Source organism: Pelobates fuscus, chromosome 1, assembly GCF_036172605.1.
Source record: "Pelobates fuscus isolate aPelFus1 chromosome 1, aPelFus1.pri, whole genome shotgun sequence".
Classification (NCBI taxonomy): Eukaryota; Metazoa; Chordata; class Amphibia; order Anura; family Pelobatidae; genus Pelobates; species Pelobates fuscus.
This window is the reverse complement of record NC_086317.1, coordinates 314,557,504-314,583,411: the sequence shown is the minus strand read 5'-3', so window position 1 is coordinate 314,583,411 and position 25,908 is coordinate 314,557,504. Positions and strand designations below refer to the sequence as shown.

The 25,908-nt window shown below is 38.8% G+C and overlaps 1 protein-coding gene across 8 annotated transcripts in view; it reads right to left on the bottom strand.

The window, feature by feature from the left end:
- Positions 1-1,982: 1,982 nt before the first annotated feature.
- Positions 1,983-25,908, bottom strand: part of INPP4A (inositol polyphosphate-4-phosphatase type I A) — a 98,995-nt gene continuing 75,069 nt past the window's right edge. For 4 of the 8 annotated variants that reach the window (XM_063459003.1, XM_063459051.1, XM_063459033.1 and 1 more), the window contains 3 exons: positions 19,451-19,563; positions 18,934-19,088; positions 1,983-4,346 (listed from right to left, as the gene is read on the bottom strand). In XM_063459003.1, coding sequence (XP_063315073.1) covers positions 4,214-4,346; positions 18,934-19,088; positions 19,451-19,563 — 401 coding nt within the window. In that variant the 3' untranslated portion in view covers positions 1,983-4,213. Of the gene's footprint in view, positions 4,347-15,615; positions 16,308-18,933; positions 19,089-19,450; positions 19,564-25,908 lie in introns of those variants that run through there. The other 4 variants (XM_063458985.1, XM_063459014.1, XM_063459024.1 and 1 more) reach the window with 1 other exon arrangement.

Below are 25,908 nucleotides of genomic sequence, written 5' to 3'. Positions count from 1 at the left end.
TAACAAATAAAAGCAATTAACGGACAGGCCCCCGTAAAATAATTTGAAACTATAGTATATGTTCTCTAGCTAATCTGTATTTAATTTATTAAAAACACGCTACAGTCAGTTTCCACCAATGACTTATATGCACAGGTAAAATTAATGCAATACACGTTTTGCTATCTTTACGACATGCCTATTCTTATATGGTGGGAAAAAAGTTTTCTTGGCTTGATCAAAACTACAAAAGTGTTGTGATATTTGAATCTTGAAAAGAACATGAAAGGCAACAATATGCTCTCTTCACCTACTGGGTTTATGGCTGGTTCCAGAGGTGTACATACAGGGGTTGCAGCTGCGACCAGGCCCGTCACTACAGGGGGCCCGCCGCCATGTGTTGCGGCCCTGGCCCGCGCAGTAAAACTGCTAGGGCTGCACGTGAAAGGGCCCATTGGGTGGTCGATGCTGTTAGGGCCACCCAATAGCTATGGATTTCCAGGGGACACGGATCAGTTTTCACACCGGGTTTATGCCACTGGTTGGTTCTAACTAACTACTATTGAAAAGCAGGCTAGACTTTTAAAAGTGATGTTAAAAGCAAAGCATGAAAAAAAAAAAAAGTGCATTAGAGTAAATGTTACCCAGGCTATTGGCACTATAGTGATTAAGGATCTATCTAAACAAAACTGGAAACTTAACTATATTAACAGAAGGCATGTTTGCCAAGATGAGACATTTTGTCAGAAAATGTCTCTTACTTGACTTTTCAAATGCAATGCATGTCAAAACGCTGATTAATTCACATGCAAGTTGCAGAGGAAGTTGCGGTTCTTATATTGCAGGACTAAGTTTCCTGGTTAGGTTTTGACCAATGTTCGTTGTAGGAATGATTAATTTATGCATTAAACATTGCCACCAGAGCACAATACATCGTAAAGCGTCTAAACAATTTTTGAGCACCCTGCCACAAAGCTTAGGTCTAGAAAAGCTTATAAAACAGGTTGATATCTATTTACAGTGCTTGTACTAATTATAGATTGGATTATTTAGAAATGGGTTTCCATGCATATTTAATGAATAATAACCATTTTAGGCTTTCAAATAAAATGTTGACACAACAACTATATCGAATAGAATAAAATATATTCTTTCTAGCATATACTTCCATATTTTTAGATACAAAAAAAAATAATTGAATTAAAATGGTACAAAGCTTATGTTTCAAAGAAATTAAGTGTAATGTTATATCATAAGTATAAAGACCATCTCCACTCAACTCCCAAAATTAAATAAACTATCAGTAACATGCAACAATTGTCTGGGTGGGGAAATGGACTAATGTTGGGAATTATATTTTTTTTCAGCTCTAACTTTATTTTTATTGGCCAGCACTTTAACAAATAAAAGCAATTAACGGACAGGCCCCCGTAAAATAATTTGAAACTATAGTATATGTTCTCTAGCTAATCTGTATTTAATTTATTAAAAACACGCTACAGTCAGTTTCCACCAATGACTTATATGCACAGGTAAAATTAATGCAATACACGTTTTGCTATCTTTACGACATGCCTATTCTTATATGGTGGGAAAAAAGTTTTCTTGGCTTGATCAAAACTACAAAAGTGTTGTGATATTTGAATCTTGAAAAGAACATGAAAGGCAACAATATGCTCTCTTCACCTACTGGGTTTATGGCTGGTTCCAGAGGTGTACATACAGGGGTTGCAGCTGCGACCAGGCCCGTCACTACAGGGGGCCCGCCGCCATGTGTTGCGGCCCTGGCCCGCGCAGTAAAACTGCTAGGGCTGCACGTGAAAGGGCCCATTGGGTGGTCGATGCTGTTAGGGCCACCCAATAGCTATGGATTTCCAGGGGACACGGATCAGTTTTCACACCGGGTTTATGCCACTGGTTGGTTCTAACTAACTACTATTGAAAAGCAGGCTAGACTTTTAAAAGTGATGTTAAAAGCAAAGCATGAAAAAAAAAAAAAGTGCATTAGAGTAAATGTTACCCAGGCTATTGGCACTATAGTGATTAAGGATCTATCTAAACAAAACTGGAAACTTAACTATATTAACAGAAGGCATGTTTGCCAAGATGAGACATTTTGTCAGAAAATGTCTCTTACTTGACTTTTCAAATGCAATGCATGTCAAAACGCTGATTAATTCACATGCAAGTTGCAGAGGAAGTTGCGGTTCTTATATTGCAGGACTAAGTTTCCTGGTTAGGTTTTGACCAATGTTCGTTGTAGGAATGATTAATTTATGCATTAAACATTGCCACCAGAGCACAATACATCGTAAAGCGTCTAAACAATTTTTGAGCACCCTGCCACAAAGCTTAGGTCTAGAAAAGCTTATAAAACAGGTTGATATCTATTTACAGTGCTTGTACTAATTATAGATTGGATTATTTAGAAATGGGTTTCCATGCATATTTAATGAATAATAACCATTTTAGGCTTTCAAATATATTTTTTTCCAACACATTCAAGTTGACAATTGATACTATATCCAAGCAGAGAATGACTAATACATTGTCTTTATGGCAAGTGCTCTTCGTGTTAATGTGTTTCGCTACGCTTACAAAAGCATATCAAATTGTTTAATCTCTACCTTACTTGGCAATGCCTCCCTCCACGCTGGCATACTGTGTTTGTCCTAGCAGACACATTATTAATAATTTTTTAAGCTCTCAAATTAAAGGATATTTGGGGGTGCATATACTTTAACTTGGATAAAAACCTTTTGCATCTCTGAGCAAATTCGGAAAGGTAAAAATATAGTTAAGAATAAGAAGCAGAGCCGCTAAAAGACAACAATGGAGAATAAACAAAAACATGCTAAACCCTGAAGTTAAAGGGACACTACAGTTCCCTCCCCTCCCCCCCCCCCCCCAATTACAAGAAGAGCATATTTCAATAGAAACTGGCACTTTTATAAATTAATCTTGTAACCCCACCCTGGCTTTTAAGCAGACAACAGGTCCTGTTACTTCGTGGTTTGGTTAGCTCAGTAGAGCTAAATTCAAGAGGCAGCAATTGCGCAGAGCACATGCCTTGGTAAGTCTGATTGGACAGCCGCAGAAAGTCTGGGCAGGGGGCGGTGGGGGGGAAGGAAGGTGTATATCTTACTTTTTTTTTTTAAATTATTTGAGCGGCAGTAGGGTGTCACTCTAATTCGATAATGAGTGCTGGCAATAAATTCTGCTCTCCCACCTTTTGAATAAGCACTCATATCCTAGAGATCTCAAGTGAAACTAATGTTTTAATTTTACTCTTGACTCAATGACTGAAGTAAAAGTTTTGATCAGGCTTTCACATGACAGGCGTTCACTCAAAACATAATCAGCGTTAACCCAAGCCAATAGGTAGCAGCTAAGAGTCTTACAGCTACTGTAAGAGTCACCTGATTTTACATGAAATTAATCAATACTGGGGACCTGGCAGATTTCCTCTCTTCAATCTATTATAGATGAAGATAAAAGTGCACAGTGGGTATCAGTGACTGACAAGAGTTTGTATCACTAGAAATGTATAAAAACCTTTTTATATCCTTTAGAGCAATTTCCTGCTGGCCAATAATAAACCAAAGTTGTCTATATTGTAAGAAAATATCACAATACACAACAGGTAGAGAGAAGCAGAGATTGACATAAAATATTAACCTTCCTCTTACCATTAAACACATTAAAAATGCAGACTTGACTTTTCTTTAAAACATTTTTCTATTTTCAGAACAAAATCTAAACAGATGAAAATACAAAAAAAAAACACACAAAACTTTCTTGTTTTTAATATTACAAAGTGCAGCCTCTATTTGACATGCTGTGAATCAATAAGGTCTCCACTGGAGAAGATTTCAGCATTGAGTAAAATACATATTTGGTGCAAATCCTTTGAGCAGTAACCTCAGAAACTACATAAAGACAAATAACAGTAGATCAAATAAGCCATTTTGTTCCATCATATCATGGACTTGGCTGGTAATTTTGCAATCAATAATAACTCACATGTTGACTTTTTAATCCGTAATTATTCCTAAAAAAGGGGGAAAAAGTTCCAAAACGACCATGTTCTTACTCATGCACAGTTTGTGTATGATGTTGTGTTTGTAAATTCTTACAAAACAAAAAAAAATAAATTAAGCCCAACACATTGGAACTAATGGGAAATTACAAATGGCGGCAGAAAGGCTAAAAAAAAAAAAAAAGATCGTGAATCCTAGGTCTCCACTTTTCCATAGGTTCCTTCAGGAGGCCTGTAATGTTTTGGAAATGCCTTCAGCTGCAGGCTGTTAAAAGCATACTTCCGACATCCTACGTTCTTCATTGTGTTTTCTCGCCGACAGCCCTCACTGTTGGGAAAAAGAAAAACAAAAAAAAAAGGCAAAAAACATAAAAGGTAACAGCTGTACAAAGACTGAATGAAAAGTAAAATTAAAAACAAACAAATGGTAGTGAGTGGGTGGAAAGCATATATTAAAATTAGGAGGTTATACGAGCAGGATAACAAACACACAACTCATTGGGTAAGCAGTTTGACATTATATGCAGCAGTGTTTCTGGTGGAATAAAAATATAGTAGTGAGTGTATATTCAGGTTCTACATGTAAAGCATGAAAAGGGTAAGCAGCTTTATTACTTTGTAATAGACAAACAAAAAGGATAAGGAGGAAAAATCCGATGAAGCAAAAGTAAAGTATATATATAAGAAGCGCACAAGAATAGAAACTTAATTAAATGGCAGAAAAGATATGCCTTAACTCATGCAGCTGGGCTGTATGAGGTTTGTAATGAAGATACTTACTGTCAGAGCCGCTGCCACATACTCAAAGAATTGTAAAGAATCAATTATAAAATATATGCAAACTATATTGCACTCAAACACACACAAGGTCATTTATAAAGCCCTGAATTTTAGGATGAAATAGAGGTAATAAAGATCAAGAAAAACAAAAATCTGTGAAAATTCACTAAAACTTATCTGCAGTTTGCAAACAATCCAAATAGGAATTGCCCGAGAATTAACACCTTCATAAAGTTCCAAAAATTAAGTGAGTAGTTCAAAAATAAATCAAATACTATTCGGTAATAAATGAATTATTCAGTACAGCCAATGAGAAAACAATGTGGGATGCCCTGGGAGGGTGGATTCAGTGGAATACCCACCCATGGATGGTTGTGGTGGCTATTTATATGCCCAACAAATGATATTACCTTGCTCTTCGAAAAGAGATGTAATCTATGTGTACTACAGGTACATGTAGAATATTTACAAGAAGAAACAAAGTAAACTGCGCCCAAGGTGTATGTACAGAATATTATGGTGACCACATCATGATATATCCTTAGAGACGGGGATTGTTCTGTCCATGCGCAACACAGCAGAGCTCCAAGTTAGCTCAATAAAATGTGAGTGGAAGTGACACAAGATTATCTACAACATATACATTATATATACTGTATTGCACTATTATTTTGTCTCTTATTTTTCTTGAGGTCCATTTTGTATAACCCCTTGAAGACCTATGTACGTATAAAATTCTGTACATACACCTTGGATGCGGTTTACTCTGTTTCTTCTTGTATTTTATCCACCCTCAAGGTCTGGGAAATCTTGGATTTGTTTGCTGCCTGTTTTTTCTCTTCTGTTAAATACTATAGTGAGTGCCTATCATCTTTTGTACTACATGTAGATTATTACAGATACAGAAGATATTTGTGTTTTAATTACTAGCTGCAGCAGATAATTTCAAAATACCTATATTAATGGGGAAAAGAGGATAACTTGATGATTTGACAGTACTGGATTTAGCAAGTTAATAATTAGGGAAATAGTTGTGGGAGATATCCCAATTCCCAGAAATATTGTACTTAGATGTACAGGGAAATTAAGGCTTTTTCCTTAAACGTTTTGGTGTATTTCAGCCAGGGGGGCTGACTGTCCCCTGGCTCTGTTATATTGGTCTGGAATGAGGTGGGCAGCTGTATTATTATTTTTTTATTATTATTATTCCTATGGCACTTTAAAGATACAATTTCGTTTGTAGGAGGTCCTTCCTTTTTATTTTAATACAAAATAATGCATTAAAACGGGCAAGCAAAATAGTTAAATACAGATAGAAGTCACTTTTACTCATTGCAAATATCCAGGATTTGCAACTTCTGCAGTAACAAGAAAGTTGAGGCCTCTTAGTCAATCCTGGTCATCCACAAGGTTTCAGAGTGACTGTGCATATCCAGGAGCATTGCTAGGTTTCAGAAAGCCTGGGCTTTAGCGCAAAGGAAAACCTTTATTGCACACATAGCGATTCCAAAAATAGATATATTATTTTAGCTTGGTTATTTATATCATTTTAAATGCGTTATGCTGGCACAAAATTTCCACTTTCCACTAGCAAAGATAAATTCCATGTGCTATGGACCCTCCAGGCTTGCAGTGACAAGTAACTTCCAAAGCCGGGCTGGTAGCCTAGTACTTTCTATTTTATATAGATAATGCAAGGCTTAAAAATTCAAGCACTTGTGAAATCTAAACCCAGGGTGTTTCTTTATGTTCCTAAATGTAAAAACAGCAAAAGCCAAAACAGAAGGGAGAATTGGACAGCGTGCTTCCTTAAAAAAAACAAAAAAAACGTATACAATGAGCACATAGTGTTACAATGCTTAGGTTTCCTTTAGAGGCGACTTTTTTTGTGTGAATAGCACCACATCATGGGGTAAGCATGGCTGCTTTCAGCTGCAAGTCAGCTCCATTTTGTAGCAAGAGCAGAACTCAAAAATTCAAGTCCTACACTACTAGCCAGGCCTTAAAAGTTACTTGCCAAGTCTGGTACACTCACCAGTGGTAAAATATCGCGCACCACTGGCCGGTGGAAATGTGGAACCCTGGCAAGTAGCCTGTAGTTAAAAATAAGGAAACAGAGGGATGGGGTGTAGGGGAAAACCCAACACCTCAAACTCTGATGGAGGTTACTAAGAGGTATATAGGGGGCATTACCCCAGGAATAAATGTAGAACAAGAAAAAAGAATGAGCTAGAGAACCACCATACATACAAGTACGAGGTGGAAGGCTGCTCATTCAGTGGTATATACCCCTTCAGTGAATGTACTTTCATAGAGAGGGGGAGGGGAAAAAAATAATAAATTGTAAATAAAAACAGAACCAAAAACCATAAATAAAAAATGAACAAAGACAGGGGGGAGAGAGGACGTGGGTATGTGTACCTTTAATAGAACAAAAAATACATAAATAGTAAAAAAATTAATTAATTGATTAATTAAAGTTGGCCCTATACCTTGCCAGGGTGGAAAAGAGTATCCCTTGCAAAAAAGTACAAACTGGCTAGAACCAACACAGTTGAAAAGTATTAGAGACCAAAAATCGGTCACGAGAAGTTATAAATAGCCAATGAAGTGTTGGTCTTAGCAAGTAGATAAAAAATAAAAATAATACTACCAGAAATCAGGTCTTGGCAAATAAGTCCTGCCAGAGATCTGGTATAAGGGCTGGGGGGTATATTGGATAGAACTAGGCATATAAAGTGAGCCTTAGTAGTAGTGGTGTCCCTGGAGAGAACAGAGAGTTTACTAGTGCAGGCTATCAGGTAGATGTATGCAGAGTGGACAGAAGATCCAGCTGGTAAATATCATCATGGGGGAGTATACATGAAAAGTGAAATTAGTTGCCAAAAAGAACCTCCAAACAAAGTCCTGTCTGCAGACTAGGTAGCCCTGTATTTAACTGACTGTCTCCCATATACACAGGGTGACCAAATTAGCTACCTGCTGCTTCAAGGCAGCCTCAAGATTATCCCTAATTCTTAACCCCCACACTGCCCAATAGGACCCTCAACGGAGTTACATCAAACACAAAAATAAATAAATAGAAAAAAGAGGGATAAAGAAAAATAAAGAAAAATACATCAAAGAGAATGCAACTGCATTCTGTAATGCTCGACGCGCGTTTCGGCGAATATGAACGCCTTTATCAAGAGCTACAGCGAGTCTGCCTACCTGGCCGTGTTAAAAGCGAAAGATCGACCTGCCTCTGTCAGCCCGTCCACCAATCCCCAGGCACCAGCCCGCCCCCTTGACACATCAGTCCAGTGTCCAAACCGGATCGAGAGGGAGGGGAAGAGAGGAGGAGAGGGGAGGGAGTGAAGGAACACGCCGGCCCACGTGGGTAGCGGGCGTGTGATTCGCTTAACCTTATCGTTAAGCCAGCCCCCAAATTAACATAATTTACGCGATTTACAGTGCTAGAGCGGGGGGCACAGAGAGGACGTGGAGGAAGTATATGGCTACCAGAGTTGCATAGCTTATATCGTGATCGCACGAAAATGTAAAATAATAGTGGTGCAATGTTACCAACTACAGTGTAGTCTGGTATATTCCCCCAGGCCTCCTGCAGTATGGGTCAAACACAGTGTCCCTTGTAGATAAAAGGGACAGTGATCATTACAGATCGATATGGAGTATAACTATATAGTCTGAGACTATCACACTTAGACTCTGTAATCAGATTACTCAACTTCGCTGAAAGTATGAGTAGATAAAGCTTGAGATGCTTAGTATTTGTAAGGTTCAGTGAGGAATATAAGCTGAATATACATTGAATAGCAGGCAAGGTGTTAGATCAATTTCACAATAGAAAGTAAAATACGCGGAAAAGGGTCCACTGATTTAGGAAGACTGCTCACATCAACAAACATAAATAGGTCAAAAATAATAATAAAAAAATAATAAATAATAATAAATAATAAAAGAATGAATATAAAATAGTGAAAAAAGGGGAGAATAACTAAAAGCTAATAATGAATAGTAAATAATGTAGCCCTCCACCAAGTGTATAAGTACAAAATAGCATCATATTAATAGTGAATCCCAAAAGCGCAGCAAGGCTACTCTATTATACAGGACCAGAGCGCATTCAAAAGGAAGCAGATATATCCGATTCCTAGAAACAAAAAAGGTCTACGGAGTGTATCCGTATTTAATTTGGATTTAAATGAAAGGGGAGAAGGAGAAACCTTCATTCAAGCCTCTGGGGTGTAAGGTGTTGAGTCTGTATATCCATCTGCATTCCCTCTGGCGCAGGATTCACCCCGTCTGGACCCCGTCAAAATCACCCCGTCTGGATTCGCGTTTAACCAGCTCGAGACCGCAAAAGCGTATGTTCTTAGATGAACCATCATGGTGTTCTTTAAGATGCCTAGAAATGGGCGTCTCAACACGATTCTTGGTGCATCTCCCAGGTTCTTTAATGCGTTCTTTAAAAGGCCTGAATGTCTTCCCCACGTACATCAGTTTACAACTGCACGTGAGGAGATAGACCAGACCTGTTGAATTACAGTTAAAGAAATGTGCAATCTGAAAAGATTGTTTTTCTTCGCTGTCCATAATTTTTTTGGAGTCTCTTAAAATGAATTTACATGCTACGCACCTTCCGCATTGGAAGGTACCTACTGGTATTTGGCGTACCAACCAGTTGGTCTGGGATTTCTGTTTGCAGGAAAAGTGACTAGGGGACAACAGGTCACGGAGGTTCTTGCCCCTCCTGGCCGTGATGGTAGCACATGGGTTCAGTATTTCTTTCAAATGTGAGTCCCTAAGAAGTATAGGCCAGAATTTCTGGAGTGACTCTTATTACATTCCACCGGTATCAAATGTGCCAATCATCATGATGATTTTATTCGTGCCAGGGTTGGCATCTGGTGAGTCCGACAGAAGGTCTGCCCTATCTGTCAACAGAGCCCTTTTATAGGCTCTTTTGAGGCATTTATTTGGGTAGCCTTTGTCTTTAAATTGTTGACGTAGGACCTTGGCCTTAGTCTGGAAGTCACTCAGGTCTGAGCAATTCCGTCGGAGCCTAAGATATTGGCCCGTTGGAATGCCCTTCTTAAGGGGCCTTGGATGGTGACTGTCCCACTTTAGAAGTGAATTTGATGCGGATGGTTTTCTAAATAGGGTTGTTTTAATAGAACCATCTCCGCAGATGGAAATAGACAAATCCAAGAAATTTAAGGCAGAGCCCCCAAATTCTGAGGTAAATCTCAAGTTGTCCTCATTAACATTGAGGAGGTTGACAAACTGATTGAATTCATCCAAATCTCCTTGCCAGATAATTAGGACATCATCAATGTACCTATACCATGAAGTGATTTTGGTCATGAATGGTGCCAATGTGCTGGTAGTGTTGATTTGTTCTTCCCACCATCCCAGGTGGAGGTTGGCGTAAGAAGGGGCACAGGCCGTGCCCATCGCCGTACCTCTCACCTGGTGGTAGAACTTCTTGTTGAACAAGAAGAAATTGTGTGTTAAGATGAACTTTAGGAGATTAATGGTAAATTCAGTATGTGTCTGGTGTTCTGTGCCTCTTTGAGTTAGGAAGTGTCTAATGTGTTCAAGACCCCTTTGGTGTGGAATAGAAGAATATAGCGCCTCAACATCGAGGCTGCATAATTTCGATGTTGGTGGAATTTTTAAATTAGACAGAAGGTGCAAGGCCTGCTTTGTATCCCTAATATAGGACGGGAGACATTCCACAAAGGGTCTAAGGATGCGATCGATATACAGACTCCCATTTTGGGTTAAATTATCGATCCCCGAGACTATCGGGCAGCCTGGAGGGTTCTTGGAACTTTTATGGACTTTAGGGAGGCAGTAGAAGGTTGCTATCCTGGGGCAAGGGTTGAGGATAAAACGGTATTCCTCATCGGATAGCAACCCCCCCACTGCGTCCCTCGTCCAAAATCTCTTTGTAGCTGTTGAGAAAGGAGTTTGTGGGATCTGTCTGCAGGACCATATATGTGTCCCTATTACCAAGGACATCCTGTACCATTCTCACGTAGTCTGATTTGTCCATCAGTACCACATTCCCCCCCTTATCTGCTTGTTTAATGACAATGTCGTCATTCTCTCTAAGGGCTTTTAGGGCCTTCTGTTCTTGGCGGGAGAGGTTTTCATTAGGGGAGAAAGTAAGGTTTGTTGTTTCTATATGGTCAATCTCATACTTCACTGCTTCTAGGCACAAATCAATGTTCCTGAAGGACGAGAGGTTGGGGGTGAAGCGACTTTTGGGCTTTAATTCTGTGTATCTTGGAGGTTTTAGAGTATCGTTGTCATCTAAAAGGGCCACAAGGTTGTTCAGGCATTCTATATCTCCAACTGAAAGGCCAAGTGATCTTGCCCTTTTCTCCTTATTTAGTGTGTGGAATTTGTGTAATGCTAATTTCCTCACAAACAAATGTAGGTCTTTGACCCAGGTGAATTTGTCAAAGGGAGGTGTAGGGACGAATGATAGACCCTTTTCCAGGACCCTACAGTGCGATTTCTCAAGATGAAAAGATGAGAGGTTAATAACCTGTAAATTCGGGGTGCATGTAGGGTCGAGGATGGGTTCAATCGCTAGTATCGTCTCCTTCTTCCTCTTTCCCCCCGTCTCCCATCCCTCACTCCCCGGTTTCTCGATTGGTAACGAGTCCGGTAGTTTGGATACTCCTCCTGATGTCCCAATTCTAAAAAACCAACCCCCTTTTTTAAGATGCTACGTGGGTTGGTAATGTCACTAGGGGTTGCAACTGTAGTTTGTGGGATTAAGGCTGCTGGATTAGAATCTGTGTCAGAGGAATCATACTCTGAGGTTAAATTATTCTCAGAGTTTTGTCTATAGCGTCGGTTAGGGAACTTATAGATGTTACCAGTTTGATAGTCTCTAGAATCCCTCAAGAATTTCTGATGTTTTCTAAATTTGATAGACTCCTGATATCTATCTAGGTTTAGTTTTAATTTGTTCTCAAGGTTGGAGAAAGTGGCTTCATCCTTGAACTGATTTAATTTCTCAATCTCTTCCCCTAGTTTAAGGTTAGTGCTTTCTAGTTTGTTTTTTTCAAAGGAACAAATAATTTCCATAAATTTCTTAGAGCACGTTCCTGCTGCCATTTCCCACTCTTTCATAAATTCAGGGTTATCGGCATATGCTGTCGGTATATTCCGGACCCGTAGGCCCCTGGGGATCATTTCCTTTTTGATGTTTGTTGATGTGAGCAGTCTTCCTAAATCAGTGGACCCTTTTCCGCGTATTTTACTTTCTATTGTGAAATTGATCTAACACCTTGCCTGCTATTCAATGTATATTCAGCTTATATTCCTCACTGAACCTTACAAATACCAAGCATCTCAAGCTTTATCTACTCATACTTTCAGCGAAGTTGAGTAATCTGATTACAGAGTCTAAGTGTGATAGTCTCAGACTATATAGTTATACTCCATATCGATCTGTAATGATCACTGTCCCTTTTATCTACAAGGGACACTGTGTTTGACCCATACTGCAGGAGGCCTGGGGGAATATACCAGACTACACTGTAGTTGGTAACATTGCACCACTATTATTTTACATTTTCGTGCGATCACGATATAAGCTATGCAACTCTGGTAGCCATATACTTCCTCCACGTCCTCTCTGTGCCCCCCGCTCTAGCACTGTAAATCGCGTAAATTATGTTAATTTGGGGGCTGGCTTAACGATAAGGTTAAGCGAATCACACGCCCGCTACCCACGTGGGCCGGCGTGTTCCTTCACTCCCTCCCCTCTCCACCTCTCTTCCCCTCCCTCTCGATCCGGATTGGACACTGGACTGATGTGTCAAGGGGGCGGGCTGGTGCCTGGGGATTGGTGGACGGGCTGACAGAGGCGGGTCGATCTTTCGCTTTTAACACGGCCAGGTAGGCAGACTCGCTGTAGCTCTTGATAAAGGCGTTCATATTCGCCGAAACGCGCGTCGAGCATTACAGAATGCCGATGCATTCTCTTTGATGTATTTTTCTTTATCCCTCTTTTTTCTATTTATTTATTTTTGTGTTTGATGTACCTCCGTTGAGGGTCCTATTGGGCAGTGTGGGGGTTAAGAGTTAGGGATAGCCTTGAGGCTGCCTCGAAGCAGCAGGTAGTTTATTTGGTCACCCGGTGTATATGGGAGACAGTCAGTCAAATACAGGGCTACTTAGTTTGCAGACAGGACTTTGTTTGGAGGTTCTTTTTGGTAACTAATTTCACTTTGTATGTATACTCCCCCTTGTTGAGGGGCACCTTCCCTATATTTACCAGCTGGATCTTCTGTCCACTCTGCATACACTTACCTGATAGCCTGCACTAGTAAACTGCCTGTTCTCTCCAGGGACACCATTACTACTAAGGCTCACTTTATATTCCTATCTTTATTCAATATACCCCCCTGCCCTTAGAGCATTATAGAATGCCGATGCATTCTCTTTGATGTATTTTTCTTTACCCTCCTTTTTTCTATTTATTTATTTTTATTTTTGTGTTTGATGTAACTCCGCTGAGGGTCCTATTGGGCAGTGTGGGGGTTAAGAATTAGGGATAATCTTGAGGCTGCCTTGAAGCAGCAGGTAGCTAATTTGGTCACCCTGTGTATATGGGAGACAGTCAGTTAAATACAGGGCTACCTAGTCTGCAGACAGGACTTTGTTTGGAGGTTCTTTTTGGCAACTAATTTCACTTTTCATGTATACTCCCCCATGATGATATTTACCAGCTGGATCTTCTGTCCACTCTGCATACATCTACCTGATAGCCTGCACTAGTAAACTCTCTGTTCTCTCCAGGGACACCACTACTACTAAGGCTCACTTTATATGCCTAGTTCTATCCAATATACCCCCCAGCCCTTATACCAGATCTCTGGCAGGACTTATTTGCCAAGACCTGATTTCTGGTAGTATTATTTTTATTTTTTATCTACTTGCTAAGACCAACACTTCATTGGCTATTTATAACTTCTCGTGACCGATTTTTGGTCTCTAATACTTTTCAACTGTGTTGGTTCTAGCCAGTTTGTACTTTTTTGCGAAGGGATACTCTTTTCCACCCTGGCCAGGTATAGGGCCAGCTTTAACCCCTTAAGGACCAAACTTCTGGAATAAAAGGGAATCATGACATGTCACACATGTCATGTGTCCTTAAGGGGTTAATTAATCAATTAATTAATTTTTTACTATTTATGTATTTTTTGTTCTATTAAAGGTACACATACCCACGTCCTCTCTCCCCCCTGTCTTTGTTCATTTTTTATTTATGGTTTTTGGTTCTGTTTTTATTTACAATTTATTATTTTTTTCCCCCTCCCCCTCTCTATGAAAGTACATTCACTGAAGGGGTATATACCACTGAATGAGCAGCCTTCCACCTCGTACTTGTATGTATGGTGGTTCTCTAGCTCATTCTTTTTTCTTGTTCTAGCCTGTAGTTAAGATATGATCCTTAAATCACATTAGGCACAAGTTATGGGATGGGATAGGTTTACACCCACTGAAAATATTGGCATAGACAGGATTGATGGACAGGTGTCAGCTATGTTCTAGTTTGTGAATATCTAACAGTAGGTAAGATACACAGACAAGACATGTATCGACGTTTTTGTAATTGTTTTTTTTTTTTTAAACACATTTGTTATGAATATAATTATTTCAAATTAAAATAAGAAGTCAGCTCCAGTGTGGAGTGACCCTTTAACTCTTGACTATCACACTGTTGTGTGTTAATGTGGCATTGTCACTTTTGACTTATTTCAAGATGGAATCTTTTGAAAACTCATATGGAGGAGTGTTTTGGAAAAATTCTGAAATGCCAACATAATATGAACAAGAAAAACATTAAGCTTCAAACAGGGATATTTCATTGCACATAAACGAAAATAAAAACCCTGCAGTATCCTGGGATCTTTCAATGACTCCCATTTTACATGCTCAAGAGTGCAGCAGGAATGCTGTGTCTGGTGGCTTTATTTGCCAGGAGCTGAAGATGGAACTGAGCCAGAAGGTGGAGGGAGAACTTCAGTTTATTCCCCTTACACCAGACACCATATCACCACAGGGTTTTTACAAAACGTTCGAAGATCCCAAAGGTGAGAGTGCGGTTTTAATATTCGGAGCGGCAAAACATCTAAATCATAGAGTGTACTTGCAAAGTAGTTGTAGCTAAATGATCTTTCCTGGTTACATTACTTCTAATTATTTTAAATAGAAAAAAACAACAAGATATTGTTTGGCTGCCAACTGTGGTTAATATACCAGAAATATGTAAGGACTAATCATTATGGTACAGAACAAGGGGATGTACAGAACAAGGACCCTTACAGATCCCAAAAAGCCATAATGCAAAATAAGCATAAATAAAAGGTTGGTAGTTACACAATTATAGACCATAAGATATTTAACTAAAATAATTTGAGTTTATATATGTATATAGTAAAATGTATTATACAATAGCTGGATATCCGGCAGTTCTGTGCAAAAGGCACTTTCTGAAACCCACTACTACTTCACATATCCATGTCAACATCATCGGTCAAGATGTTTAATCATGGATTCTTTGTGAAGGTGCAAGGCTCCGACGACCAGCGCGGACCCCATAACCAGTGATTCAAGCAGGGGCACAACTGGACAGTGGAAGAACTATATCATAGAACTGTGGTTATCATATATTAAAAGGCAAGGAAAAAAAATACACATAAAAATATACGGTAGATTAGAAAAGATTCATGCATTCAAATGTAAAATCAGGTTTTCCTTCATTTTTATAGTTTTAGCTAGTAATATGCTACAGGGGGTGATGATTAAAAATATTTTCTGCTTTAGTTAAAAAAGAAATGTGTGATGTTTTGCAATCTAACACCTATGGCTTAAGGATGAAGGAAAGCAGCATCACAATTAAAAGGTTTTGCTGATACAAAAGATCATGCTAATCATTTCTCAAATTTTCTTAAACATGCCAGATATCGATGGCACAAAGATATAAAAAAGAAAAAAAAGAAAAAAAAACTTTTGTAACATTATTACTGATCTATACAAGAGTAACAGTGCAAATTTCATATACAAAGCAGCATCAAAGACATGAGGTAAGTTGGAGTTAGAAATGACATGTATGTCCAAGACTTAGTCACGGTTCAATCAAACAGGGCTGCCTCAAGGTTTGAACACTAGTTCAACTGGAAATTTAAAGTTGTAAGGCAAATAGAAAGTGCACATGTTCATCACTGCGGTGACATGTTCCTTCCCTAGTAATGAAACAAGCCTCATTGTTCCAGGCATAAGTCTTTTGCTGTGTCTTTATTTGCAACGAAATTTGGCCACAAGATAAGCTATGCTGAGGAACATCCACACTATGAGTAGATTTGGACTAAAAGCTAACAGAGGGATAGAGTAGAGAAGACTAGGGTCTAGCCTAAAGTCTCGGATGGGAACCAAGCCACACAAGTTCTTCTGGGTGACTATTTCTCGTGTTCCAATGCTGTAAAGAGGATACAGTTTTGGGGTAAGAGGACAGCAAAAAGGAATTAAGGTAAAAAATAAATAAAAATAAAGTTAATGGAACAATAAAACAGCAGGAAGAGATGGCAAAACACGAGAATGACAAGAACATTTTTGAAGTCAAAGCACATGTAAAGGTGATTTAAAAAAATAAAATTGCAAATTATTACAGAATAAGAAAAAAAGATAAGAGGAGAGAGAGAGAGAGAGAAAAAAAAAAGAGTAGTGTAAGAAGAAAGTATTGAAATCTACAGAAGAATAAAATAAACAAGAAACCAAAATGAAAAGTTTGATGGTTTTCCCAAGTTGGCTCCTGGGTCTGAGAGCCACCAGTCCATGCTGCCATGCATTAACATGCTATGAAGGTATGACCATCTGCAAAGCAAGCGGAGCGTGAACCACCAATATTGGATTTGACCCTTTCATCAAACAATAAAGATACTGCCAAACTATGCAAAATAGTCTGTAACAAAAGCTTTAAGTTTACTGTGAAAGCTAAAAGGTTAATCTCAATAAGTGATGGTATGAAAACAAAGAGTAAATGTTTCCTGTGTCTACAACCCTTGGTTATATTTTCGTGAAGCTAATGTTATGTGTTTTGGAATGTTCGAAACTGAAGCTGCAAATAAAGCCACTGCAAGCAAAACGTCAACAGACACCCAGTAAATATATATTGCTGGTGGAACTTCAGACCCAACTTTGTAAGCCAAGCAGCACACTTTAAAGACCATACTATATACATTAACACAATACAAAATCAAGGCCCCATGATTTGTAGTGCCGTCTCTAGAAGTGAGCATTTGTGCCAATTATATGCAGAATATACAATATATACCCATATATCAAAGTGGATGTGTTAGAGGTATGTTTTTTGTTTTAACTAGGCACTATTGGTGTATATACAGGTATAGATTTGTAGTTAAAAATAGGGCTTGGAAACCAGTTGATTGATTGTTCTATGATTTGTCATACGACACTAAATAAATTCCAAACTCTGAGGAAGAGGCTGGAATTATTGTGAAAATGTGATCTACAGAAAGAGTTCTGTAGACCTCATTGCACCAGCAGAATACTCCTGTGCTGGTGATGGTGTTACATGCTGCTAGAGGTAGTAAGGCACAGTACATTATACATGCTTTCTGATACATGAAAAAGGTTGTACTCCTATTTAATTATTGTGGTTTATTTCTGATGATCTAATTGGAAAGTGTTTTAGAATCTGCATGCCATGTGTAGGTAAATTTCACCTTGGTTAATACTCCATAGATTAAAATGAGACTGTTGGGTAATTACTTTATAACCAAATGGTAGCATCAAACTAGCACACATTTTCCTCAACTGATTCATTTTTTTTTTTTTAAAGAATCCTGAGTGCAACTATACATTATCTGCCTCACATTTTACACGAACTTCGTATAGACTTTTGGTTTTTAATTGACTACATGAACATTGCTGAATAATAGGAAACAAATATATATAGTATATATATATTTTAAAAGCCTATGCTTTAAACCAGTGTGAATTGTCAATTATAAAAACCCAGGAATGATCAGTGAGGGCAGATTTCTAAATAGTGAATAGATAAATGGGGGACTCTGGTAAATACACACACTAATGTTGAACCATCAAATGACACACAATATACACCAGAGGTGTTGAATTGTTACCCCAGACTAAAAATGCACAATTCCCTGTCATCAAAGAATTGTGCAATTTGTGTTACAACTTTGAGGGGAGAGGCTTGTCAGGCCTGCTTTTAGCCAAAATATCAACATTTTGTAAAGATAGTCCAAAAAGAAGCCCAACTCTACAATCTATTAGAGAAAAAAAAACTACAGCAAGAATGGGTCAAATATGCTTATTATACTGAAAGAGGTTAGGGTGAGTTTAGAGAACATGGATGTAAAGAACGAGCCTAAGAAGCAATGAAGAACTACATAGACAGTGGATCTGAAAGCTGCTTATTAACCTTTGCTTTGTTAAAATATGTAATTAAATATTATCCTCAACACTTACTATATAAGGCTCCTCTTCTTGTAAAGCTTTTTATTCCACAGTAACACTACTGCTGTTTCAGGACACAGAATATGGATGTTGTGATGGTATACAGACATGTGATGACGCGGTTAGGGAACATTCATGTAGCAGGAGTGGCTTGGGATAGCTAGGTGCCTCAACAGGGTAAGAGAATAGAACGAGTGCAATCTGCAGATGCGTTCCCATATTACGGCAAGAAATGCCAGACATGTTTTTCTGACCCACATCAATCTTGTTTTGGCAGCCTGTATAACTCTCATTGGTACTTTTAGGTGACCAATGAGCCGGTTGTATCCAATCATGAACAATAAAATAGGGCCCCCCCATCATCTTTGTTTTCAGTTTAACACCTACTAAAAGACTTCTCATTAGATGGATTTCAAAAATAAATTAAAAAACAAAAACTGATTAATGCCAACTAGAGGAACAAAAGCTATTTCTTCAATTCAGTTATAAATATCAATGAAAAACTGAACATTTGAATACAATTTTCACTGGGAAATAACACATCTGGAGTTCACCTAGTTCTGAATTCAGCCATTATGCGCAGCAAGCAATATTTTCCTTACCTTCGCATACACTCCAGAGCTTGTGTAAACACCTGTGGGGCCATTCCATATTCATGCTGCAGTATCAAGCATTGCTCCAGTGTCACCGACATAGCAGTGCGGTCCTTCGCACTTTTACAACTTGTGAATCGCACACCATTTAGTCGTCTGCATACCTTTATACACAATATAAAAGAAATTAAAAAAAAGTCTTGCAGTAGTTTAGAATGTAACCTATCTCAAAGGGCAACCTAACCATCATAACCAGATATTTCTAATGCAGAAATAGAACTTCCGCATTAGTGATACAGCGAGTGTGAGCCAAGTCTTAGATGCTTTATGTATCACTGCTATTGGTTAAACTGCTTAAAACCCAGAGAAGTCAGCCAGAGGATGGCGTCTGCACCCTAATAACAGCACAGGCAAGCAGTGGTTATGGTACATAACCTGCCCCTTTAATTATTAAGTAATATGGGGCCATTTACTAAAAAGGGAATCTAACTAACCAACATGCATTTTCAGTGGAGTAATAAATTACCTCTGCAGCCTGCCAAAGGATGTCTACGTTTTTGTTTTTCCGAGCATGAACATTTTGTCCTAAGAATCTAAGTAACTCAGGAAGACAAGTCTGGCTGCGAGTCCGAGGCAAACCTGGACAGAAAATAAATTATTAGATAGCATTAGATTTCATCACCAACACATAATACCATCAGATTGCTTGTAGACACTGAGTAGCTTCATCTTATAAGAATAGTAATAATTGCTGGTAAACTTCAATCTAAAAATTTTTTTATTCTTTGTCATAAAGCAAACAGATATTTGTGAACACACATAACACTTAACACAGTAGCTGGACACAAGGCAAGCAGAGCGAGCGATCTACAAAAGATAAAATGGAACACACATGAATCAAATCAGTGCTCACTGAATCAAATAAATCATACATAAAAATAAGTGAAATAAAACTCACACAGCGGAGAGCCGTATCAGGCTCTAAAGAAGAGGCTCCAAGGTGCCTATACAGGCTGCGAGGTAAATGTGGAAGAAATCAATGGTCCAAATATAAATTCAAAATGAAAATGTATTGGACATATATAAGGGACAAAGTAGTTAGCAGTGCCAACAAGGATATAAAATACAAAGAAGTATGGCCTGTATAGGCACCTTGGAGCCTCTCCTATAGCGCCTGATGTGTGATGAGCCTCCACTGTGTGAGTTTTATTTCACTTATTTTTATGTATAGTTTATTTTATTCAGTGAGCACTATCTGTTTTCCATTTATCTTTTGTAGATCGCTCTGCGTGCCTTGTGTTCAGCTAATGTATTAAGTATTATATGTGTGTTCACAAATATTTTTGGGGGTGTATTATTCCTTTTTACTTTCACAATTACTATAGGTGTGCAAAGGGGATACACCTAGCTATACACCCCTCTATTTCTATTTTCTTTATTTGAAGCGCCAACACACTTTACCATATCTTTTTAAATAATCAGATACCTTAGGGAACACCACTTAGGATCTATGCGCCAGTAAAAAACACTCCAGCTGTGTGTGCAGGGCTTAACCCTAGAATATATGAATAGAAGGAAACAAAAAAAAAAATAAGTCACTCAAACCACAACAAAGTGGGTGAGTGAATGCTGGATAGTAGTTAAGTATCTTGTTTAAATAACTGTTAAGTTAACCCACGTGGCACCTGACAACCCCACACTACCTTAGCCAACAACATACGACTCATTACTTGCTCCCAGGACAGACAGCTCGCACAGCTGTAACATAAGACAACGTAATGGAGCAGCACCTCCATGACATAACTCGAACAAATACAACGAACGACCGCAGAAAAGTTCCACCCCGAGCTCACAATAGATCTACACTGACTTGGAGGTAAAATTTGAACACTTAGGTCACCCCGTTATAACCACACAGACCACCACCTTAAAAATGTGCAAATATACTGTATGCCATATCAGATGTTTAACTGTTATTCTTTGACCACATGGAAGTGGCACCTACGATGGTTATGTTATGTGTCACGCAACATGCACCAAAAATAAAGAATTTATAAAAAAAAAAATAACTTAAGTTGAGCTGGACCAGCACTAAATGTACTTATACACACACACACACACACACACACGTGTCTCAAAACTCGAAACGAAGTAAGAAAATGACTTGCTTTATAAGGCTTCCCCATTAAACTGCTTAAACTAATGGTAGCTTTATTAGGTTGCTAGTTTTAGCCCAGGATTTGCCCTGTCCCCAATCTAGATTAACGTAAATATACCAGGGTGAGATTAAATACCTTACTGGTGGGGGTGTCAAAGACCAATAGACAATATCTAAGGAGTAATATACAGTCCTAACAAAGGTTAATTAGAAAGTTTGTAGGACAGCAAGATAAAAACCCTCTCTCCCCGGTAAGCTAGCTAGATAGTAAGTAGAGACAGAATAAAAAAAGTGTGAGAGAATAATTAAATCAGTGAAAACGCTGCATGTCTATATTAAATGAATAGACATCCTAAGTGCATAGGTGATAGGTGCCCATCACCCACTCAGAACATAACGCCCGACGCGCGTTTCGGTGCACTAACGTCTGTACCTTCCTCAGGGATTGCGCTCATATTATTGAGGTGGGCAGGGTATATATTGTTGGGTCACGATCCAGTATATCCAGTCGCTACATAAAAAGATGTAGCACTGCCTAGAAGAGTTGTGCTTCCAATTTAACAAGTGACTTTAAAAGGGTACTTGATGCACTTCCCATGCAACCATTATAAATCTGTATTCTGCCTTATTAATAAAAGCTTGCTGATTCAACTACAACTTCGGAGTCAATTGTTACCTGATACGATTAGGCACAATAGCCCAGGGTGGTAATTTGGGGGTTTATTAAGTAAACCGTTAATTGCGGTGACCTGAAATCCAAATTGCATATCAGATGCCAAAATAGTAGAGGTATTTTAATCTAGTTTTTGAAAAGCCTCTTTGAATGCAGTTCACACACCCCTTGGTCTTCTTATGGATTACCAACAATAGTGGTGTTTGGAGTGTTGGCATAGATTTCCCCTACAATAGGATCTTACTGTGTTATGATAGCAAGGATTCCGATGTTTCTTTACAGCTACCTTTCTACTTAAACATCACAATGAAAAAGAGAATAGAAGAACTATAGAAACTGGACAGGCAAAAAGTACCACACATAAAAAGTGATAATTAATACAATGTAAACTATTTATTTATAACTTATTAAATTGCTTCCAAGAAATAGTCAATACACAGTTTGTCTTCTGTTTATAAGCAACGCATTCTTGAAACATTTTGGAAATTCCCCCAAAAAGTGGTTGCAGAACAATCTGTTCATTATAATTTTTTGTAGCATACACAGCATCTGTAACTCATGAGATTGTACGCTGGGGAAAGATACTGCTAAACTATTAATTCTCAGTGCTTTTATCCTTCATATTAAGACTACATCTATTCTTTGGTGTGTTATGGTTTGAATGAACATTTTTGTGCTGTCTACAGCTGCATCACATGACAATATATAAAAAAGATTTAGATGTAGTACAATACAAAAAAAATATTTGAATGTATACAAACTAAAATTAACAATGCTTACAATCTTCCTAAATTACACTTGATATGAAAATATATGCACAAAAATAAATGACAACTAATATCCTACAATAAATACAACAATGCAATACTGCTGGTGACCTAAAAAGAACAGTTTAAAAAAAAAAAACAGTGCCGGGACATTTGGTTCCATGTAACTGACAGTGTCCAACCCCTTCGTAGGGGAGGTGACAGACAAAAACTGTTACTCCAGAAAGAAACTAATTCTGCCAGCTCTTGACAAAGGCGTTGTCACGCCGAAACGCGCGTCGAGCATTACAGAATGCCGATGCATTCCTGTTTGATTTAATTTTTTTCATTTGTTATTTTTCTCCTTTGTTCGTTCTTTCTTTTTTTGTTTGCTCTGGCTCTAGCACATTTGCAGTTTATCTCATGACTCTTTAAAAACATCTGGGCGAGTGGGGCTTAGTAACGGGGATAACTTTGAGGCTGCCTTGAAGCAGCAGGTAGTGTTTCATAGTCCCCTGGTTTTAAGGGAGACAGTCAGCTATCGTAGGGCTATTTAGGGTGAGGGATGGACATGTCCTTCGGGTCCACTTGACAGCAAGCTACAATTCCATGCTCTGTGGGGCATGCATACACTGTCAGAATTGGCCATTTGTTTCCTCTGTCCGTCTTCTCACATCAGTACCTGTAGCCCTCTTTAGTGACTACTCTGCTCCCCTTCCAAGGGTACCTTACCTACCTTGGTTTATTTATTATCCCCATACACTCTAGCCACTAGCCCTGCTGGCCAGCCTTCGGGCCACCATACGATGTTAAAGTTTGATATACTAGGTGCATAATCATCAGGGACCAGTGTTTCCTACTGATCCTTAAGCACTTACTTACGGCATGAGCTTTGACCAGCGAGCATTACAGAATGCCGATGCACTCCTGTTTGATTTAACTTTATTTTTTCATTTATTATTATTTCTCCTCCGTTTTCTTTCTTTTGTCCTTTGTTCTGGCTCTAGCACATTTGCAGTATACCTCATGTTTCTTTAAGAACACCTGGGCGAGTGGGGCTGAGTAACAGGGATAACCTTGAGGCTGCCTTGAAGCAGCAGGTAGTGTTTCATAGTCCCCTAGGTTCAAGGGAGACAGTTAGTTATCCTAGGGCTATTTAGGGTGAGGGATGGACATATCCTTTGGGTCCATTTGACAACAAGCTACTATTCCATGCTCTGTGGGGCATGCATACACTGTCAGAATTGGCCATTGGTTTCCTCTGCCCGTCCTCTCACACCAGTACCTATAGCCCACTTTAGTGACTACTCTGCTCCCCTTCCAAGGGTACCGTACCTACCTAGGTTTATTCACTATCCCCACACACTCTAGCCCATACCCCTCCTGGCCAGCCCTCTGGCCACTATACGATGTTAAAGTTTGACATACTATGTGCATAATCATTAGGGACCTGTGTTTCCTACTGATCTCTAGGCACCTATACACTGCATGAGCTAGGACCAGTATTTGTGAGTACTTACCTCACCCACGAATTTACCCTACCAGGGAAATTCCACCCTCCTGGCCATAAGTAGAGCCAGTTTTATACCTCATTGTGATTAGTATAAGTTGTCTTATTAAAGGTTGAATACCCACGTCTTCTTCCATAAAAAATAAAAAACATAAAAAGGTTTTTGTTTTAAACTTACGCTTTCCTCTTCCCCACAAATACCATTACCAAAGGGGTATAGATCATTGAACGAGCAATCTCCCACCTTCACATAGCTCTATGTGTGGTGGTTATTTTGCCCATTCTTTCATTTTTCTTCTCCTTGCCTCCGGGGTTAAGCCCCCTATACCCCTTGTAACCACTTCAGAGCTGGGGTAGCTGGTTCCCTCCAGCACCCTATATTCTCTGTCTCCTTTTCTCTAATCTTTATACACACTACACAGTCACTGCATTAACTATACACACTACACAAACACACCCTGCATTAACTATACACAGTCACTGCATTAACTATACACAGTCACTGCATTAACTATACACACTACACAAACACACCCTGCATTCATTATATACACACTACACAAATACAGCTCCCCTGTCTAAACACACTGCATGTGGCATGTATATGTTGTGCATTTACCTTTAGAAATAGTTCAATTTTTTCAAAATGGTAAATGGCAATTTATCGGCTATCGGCCTGAAAGTTCACAGATTATCGGTATCGGTTCTAAAAAAATCAATATCGGTTGATCCCTACCTTAAGCATTTCCTATAGAGGTATTAACACTGTGTGTGTAGGGGTATTAAGGATTAGGGGTAGGGGCATTAATGACATGGGGTAGGGGTACTAAGGGGTAGGGGCATTAAGGGCTATAAATGCCCCCAAGTCCTTCAATTACCTTTAGTGAGATGGGCTTTCCAAGGGTTCTTCAATAGCTTCAGTAGAGTGGCGACCGGTCCAAGATGGCTGCGTCATCTAGGTATTCTATATCTATGTTGCCAGCACAAACAAAGGATCACGTGGTGCGCACTCTGGTCCCAGTGCTTCTGAGGACGAGTGCGCATGCGCATTAGCGTGCACTCAGAATGGCGTCAGAAGAGCGCAACCCGCAGAAATAGGCGGGCGCGCCATAATAGAGGCAATAAAAGCCAACACCGTTTTTAATTTAATCAAGGCCTTTGAAGGGACGGACAAGGTCCCGAGCACGCAGCCCAAACATCCCGATCTACGGCTTCCATGCACAAAATCCAGAGACTCATTTCTACAAGCTCTAATCTGAACAAACACTTCAACATCTATTTGGACATCTACCTGGTTAACCACCACAAAACTTTGCAGAGACTGGACTATATCTACGAGAGGACTTTCCCAACTACAGGGGGTGAGATCTGTCCATTAGGACTTATCTATGGATAAAGATTGTGTTTTGTCACTATATATATATATATATATATATATATATATATATATATATATATATATATATATATATATATATACACACACACACACACACACAGTGTCCATCTCTATTGTAGCAGGACATTTCAAATTGAGTCATTATATACCAGATGAAGCACACTAATTAGGGATATTTTATTCTACTGTTTTTATATCACCAGCAGTATTGCATTGTTGTATCTTAGTTGTGATTTACTTTTGTGGACGTATTATCATATTGGGTATGTATTGGATATAGACTGTGAAGTAACTGACTAATATCAATAGGCTGTGTAATAAATGTAAATTTCTTTTGAATTACCTTTTGAGTGCGGTATCATACGTGAATATTGTATATGTTCAAGGTATTCGTATGCGGTCAAATAGAATTTCTGATACAATGCATGTCATTTGTATTGACAAAAAATTATTTTTGGTTTGATGGACAGTATTTTCTTCAAATTTTCGTCGCCATGG